This window comes from Megalops cyprinoides, chromosome 22, assembly GCF_013368585.1.
Source record: "Megalops cyprinoides isolate fMegCyp1 chromosome 22, fMegCyp1.pri, whole genome shotgun sequence".
NCBI lineage: Eukaryota > Metazoa > Chordata > Actinopteri > Elopiformes > Megalopidae > Megalops > Megalops cyprinoides.
Genome location: NC_050604.1, coordinates 16,571,588 through 16,580,530, shown reverse-complemented (window position 1 = coordinate 16,580,530; position 8,943 = coordinate 16,571,588). Strand labels below are relative to the sequence as shown.

Sequence of the window (8,943 nt, the reverse complement as noted above, 5' to 3'; positions counted from 1 at the left end):
ATCACCTATATCTTGCTAATTCATGTGTCCAATGGAGAGTGATACACTGAACATTTTTGTGAGAGAAGTCTAAGGACTGTGATCTAATGGTAATCCAAAACAATTGGTCTGGCATTTCCCCGCAACGTTTCCTGTAGTCTGCTATGGCTAAGTCCTCTTTAAAAAAAAGTGTATGGACCAGCATATGGAAGAATTAATAAAACCTGGACAAATAATAAAAATGGAGAGTAATATTTTCCATTGGTTCTTCTTTTTGTGTGCAGGAATGAGAGGCTATGATGCCATCCAGATGGTGAATGGGATGAGCAGCGTTGGGAGGGTGGTGAGAGGCGTCACGCAGCCCAGGTACAGCATGATGCAGACTCCCATTAGTGCTGTCAGGAACGCGCTCTTTTTACAGCAGACAATTTTCCTCACAGTTTTACAGAACTGCAGAGAAAAGGAAGAGAGAAACATCCAGATAATGCCATTGTCATTATTCTTAGGAAAAAACAGGGACTTTTGGGTGTGGTGTGAGGCTAGATCTGCCTAGAACGCAGGTTTCGAGCGAGCCATAGAAGTGTATACTGGTAGGTTTTCCAAACACTTTGGCAGATTCCTTCAAAGACAATAACCTACATATTGTACACATTCCCCATTTGCATGTTATGACAGTAGTGCCTCGAAGGTCTGGACAAAACATACCGCTCGTAGATTTTCACAATGTCATCACCACGCATTTACGATCATGTTATGTTTACATTAAATTCACGCCAACGTGAGGTAGGCCAACTGGGCTTCAACTGACCCTGCGCACAGGGAACTATTACATCGATTGCTCCCTAATACAAATACATCAGTGAATCTATGAAAGCATCACTGTCAACAAATACCTTGTTAACTGTGTAATTTTGCAATAAAGCGTTTTGGTGTCCTTGCTGGTGGTTTTTTTTGGGTTAATCAGGATCAGAACTGTAAGTGCTAATGGGCTTCTTCTTTCCGACTGACCGGGTCTGTATCCAATTATAACAACAGATGGCGCTGTTTACCAGTAAACTGCATTTGACTACTCCATTCTGCGAGACTAATATTGTATTTATTTTGCAGTGTTGTTATGTTCTCTTTATTAAAATGAGCACATGTTATCACTAACAGTTTGCTGGTAAGTGAAACCTGTAAATCTCTATGGCAAGTTTACATGATGGCCACATGTCACTGAAAGATGTCACTTTAAATTCTAAAACATAGCATTCTTCAAAGGCCTTATCATTCATGTTATCATAATGTCATACCAATAATGTTTTTATGCAGGAATCATCAATATAAGTTAAAGTTAAGTACAATGTTTTGACAAAATATATAATCTGTTTAATATGTGTAAAACTTGTCTAGCTTGAAAACATACTGATTTCCATTTCCACATAGAGCATTAGCATAAATTGTATACCTGCTTTTCAGTGTCAATCATATGTTACTCTGAGCAGCAACACATATTCTCCTTAAAAAATGAAAGAGTCAAGCAGCCTTGTATTTAATGCCAAGCCAGTTTCATTATTCCTATCTTTAACACAGCCTCCATTCAGCATTACATAGCTAAAGGAGAAACAGCCTCATTCATGATGCACCACCTGATTATGACTGAGTAGCAGAAGTCAGCCCTACTCTAAATGTGTGCATTTAGCAGGTTCATTAGCATTTTCATTGCATTCACTTAGCAGCTCACAAGCAGGGCTCAAGATGTCAGGTGATCAAGATTTTTGAAATATGATGGAGGTATTTCTAAAATCCCAAAAATGCATTTCCATGAAGTTCACATGGCTTGCACAATGACCTCGGCATTCTAGTCTGTTTACAACAAATCTCTCACATGCGACCTTTAAAAGCCCATACAGAAGGGAGTATGTGAGGCAATCTGTCTAAGAATTCTTGGCCCCTCTCAGTGTAGTGTTCATTTAAAAGACAATTTTTTCCCTTTTCTGAGACAGTACATCTTGAACAAACTCATTATTTCTGTGGTGTTAGAGGCTTCTTTTTTGCTCTTAAGATGTATAAAACTAGGAAGTAAATCTAACTGGGACAACTGGAATTCCTGAAAATGTCGTTTTAATTCTATAGGAACCCATACAGAATAGTACCATACCTGGTAGGTCTGAAAGCTCATGGCAGTACCGTATCGGCAGTACATGACGTAGTGTTCACAGTTGTACCAAAGCAGGCTGTAAGTTACTGATCCCAGCAGTTTCTCAGCCCTCCTGGCCACCTCATCGCCTTGGTAAGGTGGCCGACTGCAGACTTTATCCATGTGGTTAACTATAATATCGGACCCGTAGGCAAAGTCCTCCACGGTGTCCACTCTCACACTGGCCACTTTGGCAATGACCCCCAGGATCAGCCTGTTGTTGGTCACCATCGTCTTGATGGCATCTTGGTTCTTGGAAAGGAGGGGCAGGATGTCAGGGATGAGGTGCGCGACCCTGTTGTCCCCGAGGTAGATGCCGAAGTGCGTGAACAGAGTCCGGGGCACCTCGAGCAGGTCCCCCGGCTTGTAAATGGAGATGTCATATTTGGGCTTCTTCTCCTCCTCCTCTCCTTTTGTGGCGATGAAAAGCAAGTTCAGCAGTTGAAAAGGAAACATGGCTGGAAGCAGTGGCCAAAATAAGTTGGGCACCAGCATGTTTTATCCTGACATGCAGTGGGAGGAGCCAAAGGATTAAAGGTTGTAGACCTCTGGAAATTTAGCATAAAATAAGTGGCTTTTCCATGTCACATGTTCATGAGAACAATAGGATTTTGCAAGACCAACTAATGTAGACTGGTCCCCTGTTTAATTAAAGTAAATCTCCATGCTCGTACGTATTAATTACAGGATTAAAACCGTAAATGTTGCTTGATTAACGATTTGGTTGCAGTTGTATAACGCTTACTAGCTGTAAATGCCACTGTGACACAAATAGGTTATTTCTCAGAGGGAACACTGAACAATTGCTCAATAAGATATATTACCACATGTATAAATATATATATATATATAGTCTCACACACTAATACACAACAATAGGGTATTGTTTCAAAATGATACAAATACCAGCATTTCATACCAGGTGTCATCAAGATATTTAAAACAATACTCAAGCAGGAACAGACTGTACAGGGCACAGATGTTGAATGTTGTGGACTTCAGGGCAACATTAAACCAATTCTGAATCCATTTATTTACTTGTTTAAGACCCTGGATCACATTTTACCTTGTTGCAATGTAGAAGTGTATAATTACCTTTGATTTATGTATTTACTGCTGTATGTAACTGCTGACAAACTGCATGTGTTATTTTACACATGCAGTTTTCAACAGTAGGTATGGCATTCATGAAAGTATGCATTGATAGGGCATACCCCAAATCTCTACAGCAGTAAAGGTTGGGTCTTTTTTGGGTTTCCCGCAGAAATAGCTGTGATGAAACTGAGACATGTGTCCTTACAAATATTTATTTACTTAAGATCACATTCAGATACCTCTTATGGCCTATTCTACATGCCCACACAACAAATGCCCTGGATTGTTTCGCCCTTTTGGCATTTGCTTTCATTTCCTCTTCTTATCCTTCTCAAATTGTAATTTGTAACAAAATGTAATATTACATCCTTGCCAATCCTCTAGTGCCCCTTATTACAGTTCTCACTGGTCTCTCCTACATTCACCAGAACATCTGTTCCTATTGCCAATAGCAACGTTGTAGCCAAGCATAAGTATTCACACTTAATGCAGGCACTTAACTGCCCTTAACATCTGATCCTGGATCATAAACAAAATTTTACACTAATTGGGTAAGATTTAGATTTAGGGTGGGCATGCTGATGTTAGATCTGTTATAAAGGCCGAAGCCTCCAAGTATTTCTGAATGTACTAGCAGTGATGACAATATCATGCATGTCCACATATATTTGTGTAATGTTGTCATAAAGATGACAAATGATTGTATTGGCACCAGCTATGTCTATTTATGTATGCATGATATGTATGTATATTTACATTTGATTCCATAGCAGACATTATTTAGCTAACATTTCTTGCCACAACAGCCTTGTAATGTTTCACCAGATACTAATCATAATAATCAGAATCAGAATGAGAATCAAACTTGTGAGCCTTTTCATACAACAGAAATATTGCCATTATGCTCTGCTTCGTGTTTAGTCCAACCACCCAAACAGCCCCCCCCCCCCCCCCCCCCCCCCCCCCCCAAAAAAAAGAACTAGCTGGAGCCAACCATTTCTAAAATGGTCTAAGCGATAAAAAAGATAATCTCTGCAAGTACCTCTAAAATTGGAACAATAGGAAAAACAGGAACTGTACACTATTCATACTCCTTGCTGATTTGATGAACGTGATTTAGACGCTGGAAAATCAGATGTTCTGTTAAAAGGATTATGACATTTCTTCATAACAAACGTGATTAAACTGACCATAATCTAAACTTTGGACCTAACATGTCTGTAAATACCCTTGCAAAAATAGCTGGGGCATTAAGATTTTTGATGTCAAAATCAAGCCAATTTGCACTAAATACTTTGCAGCACATTATCTCATGAAAACTTAAACTCTATTGTTTTTTCTTCTTACTATATGAAGAGAAAGAAGAGAAATACTGTAGGTACTATTTTTCCAAGAATATATATACTTTTTTAAACTACAGTAGATGGATATCATCCTGTCATTTCACTTTAAGGGTCATCAGTTCATTCTGTGATTTGCTATGTTATTACACGCAGGATGCATGTATACACTTGCACTGATACATAGAAGTTAGAAAAATTAATATTTTAGCAACACTGTCCTTGAGTTTCAAGTCACATGGGTTCTTATTTATAACACATGTAACCACTTTGTCTTACCAACCAAAACCTTTTAGGCAGGATGAGAGGAACACAGGAGCTGAATGTATGGTTATAACAGAAAGTCTGGTGAAAAGAGTTTATTCAGGGCCCATTTTAAGAGATGTGTACATGCATAAGTTAAATCTCAAGACATTAAATCTGAATCTGAAAAAGTTAAATCTAAATCCACTCAGCAATACCTAATCTGAATTGGCCCCTCAATATCTAATGATTATCCTTAAGACAAAATTAATACAAAGCATAAAACTAACCCTTTCCCTGCTCGGTTGTCATATTTAACTAAAAATGAATTAGATTAGAATCTCACAATACTCCAAATTCTCATGAACAACTTACGTTTTCTTGTGAGAATAAATTTTGAAATCTATGGGAATCTTCTGATCTGGTTGAAGACAATACAGTCTGATGACTTCATGTATGTCTTGGAATTCCAATGATGCAGTGGGCTCAGGTCTTCAAAAGTCTTTAATATGTACCACTGTATTGTAATCAGTTTTCTAAACTATATTGCAACTAAGTGTAAAATAATGGGTCACATTTTTACTCCACAAAAATTAGGTATTGCAAACATTTACAAATTATAATCCCTGAATTTTAGCTGTCCAGTGTTTCTGATTTATGGTGGGTTAAGATCTCTCTCTCTCTCTCTCTCTCTCTCTCTCTCTGTCTCTCTGTCAGATAGGTAGATAGCTAGATACAGATATGTAGATATATATTTCATTTTGAAATGCAAAGAGCTTTCAAAGAAAAAAGTTACACAAACTTGCATTAAGGATTGCATTAAATGCTCACAGCTACACACACACACACACACACACACACACACACACAGATGTGATCAAAATTGACTGCTAGTTGTCTTGAGGGACTTAAGTATTTTTAAATAAGTTTATTTCTAACAGAAGCTTACAAAACAATGTTATTTGCATTAAAAGGTAGAACCTTAGATGTTATCTTTTATCTTTGATAAAAAAAATAAGATACAGCCTTGCAAGAACAAGTTAAATTGTATAAAAAAGGAAGACAAAAAGCCTGTAAAATACACATTGCTCACAGGCAGAAATACCACCTTTTTGCTTCACTTTAAGGAGTGCATACAGTATGTGCAGTGAGTTCAGGTGCAGTGTAATATCTTGGGTTAGTCAACCAGCCATCCAGAGGATGAAGGGAATGAGAAGGGTGGGAAGTGTGGTGGAGGGCGCCATGCCGAGGTAAATGATGGATATGAGTCCCAGGACAGCAGTAATTAGAACACTCCTCTGGTCCCGAACGACAGACTTCAGGCATTCACAGAACTGTAGAGGAAAGACCGTATTTTAAAACACCTCAGTGGCATTTTGACATGTTAGAATGTAACCTGTCTTAATGGTCTGCCATTTGAAATCATTGTCAATTTACGGTAGAACGTCTTGGAATAAAGAAGGCATCATGGTACATTAAAACAAGGATGTACGGATTCTCTACGGAATAACGAGTTGCAAAATCACAATTAGACTACAAATTGCGTTACATAATTTGGGTCGCAGGCAAATCTGCATCTTACAGTGTTTGGCTGTGTCACTGTTTTTTCATGACGTACACTTTGCTTTGCCAAAGAATCGCACACACTGGTGTAACAGAGGATATGGCTATTAGGTCCTTAGCCTCGCCTGGCACCACTCCGGTGCTAGAAGTTTAATTTTAAAAATGCTGGCTCATTTACGTGGAGAACACCTTGTTCATTTCTTAATACCTTTTGGCCTAACACCATGTTATTGTTATGATACAAAGTGACATAACATTACTCTTTGAAACATCTGGAATAAACTTAGTAATGCACAGCATCAATGCCCGAAGAATGGCTTAAGAATGAACCTGCAGGCAGGTGTGATCAGTGTGCTTACAGATTATTAGGAGTGACTGAAATTATACAGAATTAATTCAGCGAGTAACAGTAAAAAAAAAAAGTTAGAGAAATGGCACTAAAACTATTCAGAATTCATATCGGTTTGTGCATGATGCTGCGCAAGTCTAATACCTGCAAATAACTGCGTTTTAAATGCTACTTCATCAAAAGTTTAAGTGGGGACAAAAGAGATTGCAACAGAACAAAAACCTTCAACCCCTATATTAAAATGTAGGTATAGTGTTGATTTCTCCCAGTGCGTAAAACTGGCCGTATGCTCGTACAGAAGAGACACAAAGCATCATTTACCTTGTCAGTCTGCAGGCTCACGGCAGAGCCATATCTGCAGTAGGTGACAAAATGTTCACAATTATTCCAGAGCAAGCTGTAGGGTATGGCTCCAATAAGGTTCTCGGCTCTTTTGGCGACGTTTTCGTTAGGTAGTGGCTGCTTTTTGAATGTTCTGTCCATGCTGTTAACTAAAATGTTTGATCCGTAAGCAAAATCTTCAACGGTATCAACCCGTATGCTAGCATTCTTGGTGAGAACACCGAGAAGCAGTCTCTTATTTGAGACGACTTTCATAATTTGACACTTGTCGTTCGTTAAAACAGGCAGGAAGTCTGGAATCAGATGCGCTACTTTATTGTCACCCAAATAAATGCCGAAGTGAATGAACAGGGTGCGAGGGACTTCTAACAGATCTCCCCTCTGGAAAGAAGATGTTTGACAGCAGCTTGCGCATTTCTCATCGTCCGACCATATGAAATGAAAAAGATTTAAATTAGAGAGGAGGAAAAGTTTCTCAAAGAGGAACGTCAACGAATCAAGCATTTTGATAGTTTCTGCATCCTAAAACTTAATTCAGACTTTATATCCGGGGATCAGATTACGTCATGCATTTCCTGCAAATGCGATTGGCTGGAACAAGAATGGCGTTAGTTAAATGCTACATGTCGAGCAAGATGAAATGATATACAGCAGAGCCCCAAACCTCCAAAACTTGAGTCCATGTTCATTCTTCCATTTCGGTGCGTTATTGTGAGAGATCACAAATCTCCTCGTTTTAACAGTGACGTTCGTGATTTCTTGTAAGACTAGTTTGAAGTAGCTGTTTTAACGATTTACATCACCTGTACCAGAGCAAGGCGGTGGACCGCGGTTATGGCAAGCTAATTAGGCAGTGTAAAATTAAATTTTGAAAATTTATGCAGTTAAAACAGAGGCTGTAGAATAAAATGTAATAATACTTCCTTAAAATATTGTTTTAGAATGCTGGGAGGCCACAACTGTTACCCCAAACTGCTACAGCAGCGTTTCCCAAACCTCTCCTGGAGGACCCCTTGTCCTGCATGTTTTAGATCTCTCCCTGCTCCAACACACCTGATTTAAATGATCAGTTTGTTATTAGGCAGCTTCAGGAGTTCATAACGAGTTGATCATTTGAATCAGCTGTGTTGGAGCAGAGATAGATGTAAAACATGCAGGACAAGGGGTCCTCCAGGAGAGGTTTGGGAAACGCTGTGCTACAGAATACCAAAATGTACCAAAACTTTCACTTCACAGTATCTTAAGCCACCACTAACTGCAGATAGTATCAAAAATATCGCCTCAGCATTTCCCCCAAATTGTATCAAAATTCCCTGAATAGTTGCTTCAAACTGCTTCAGACTATCACAAATCGTAACCTTAAATATAACTACCAAAAACAACTACCTATCCCAGTCTGCTTCTTCCCAAGTACCACAGGCAGTCACAAAGAAGACAATTGTTCTGTCATGTCATTGATTTATTGAGAGATATGCTAATAATGTTTCTTCTTCAGGACCACCAATTGGAATGGATTGTTTGTTGTTTTTAACATGAACAAGTAAGGGGAACACACGCTTAATTTTGTCAAGGAAAATGTGAAGGCTACATTTCTTCTATAGTTTCATTACTGCCCACCACTGGCATATTAATGATAAAAGTCCCATGAATCAGAGTAAGTTTGTTAATCTGGGTTGCTAAATGTTAGTTGCATAGTTAGCAATAGTTTGTGATTGTTTGTGGTAGCATGGAGTGGTTTGTGGTGATTAGTGAATCTTTAGATCAGGATAACTAATTTTAAAAGGGCTACTTTGCTTAGGGGGTTGGGGGGATAGGTACATGATATTCTGGATATGAAAGGGGTTCACGGATTC

The 8,943-nt window shown here is 38.7% G+C and overlaps 2 protein-coding genes across 2 annotated transcripts; both read right to left on the bottom strand.

The window, feature by feature from the left end:
• Nucleotides 1-266: 266 nt before the first annotated feature.
• LOC118769965 (lecithin retinol acyltransferase-like) lies at nt 267-2,614 on the bottom strand. The gene is made up of 2 exons (XM_036517401.1): nt 2,120-2,614; nt 267-429 (listed from the first exon to the last, which is right to left on the bottom strand). Exons 1-2 carry the CDS (start codon nt 2,612-2,614, stop codon nt 274-276), a joined length of 651 nt encoding a protein of 216 aa, XP_036373294.1. The 3' UTR covers nt 267-273.
• A 3,358-nt stretch (nt 2,615-5,972) lies between these two features.
• LOC118769882 (lecithin retinol acyltransferase-like) lies at nt 5,973-7,594 on the bottom strand. Its single transcript, XM_036517267.1, has 2 exons — nt 7,070-7,594; nt 5,973-6,170 (listed from the first exon to the last, which is right to left on the bottom strand). The coding sequence occupies exons 1-2, from the start codon at nt 7,592-7,594 to the stop codon at nt 6,018-6,020; spliced, it is 678 nt and encodes a 225-aa protein (XP_036373160.1). The 3' UTR covers nt 5,973-6,017.
• Between the last annotated feature and the right edge of the window lie 1,349 nt (nt 7,595-8,943).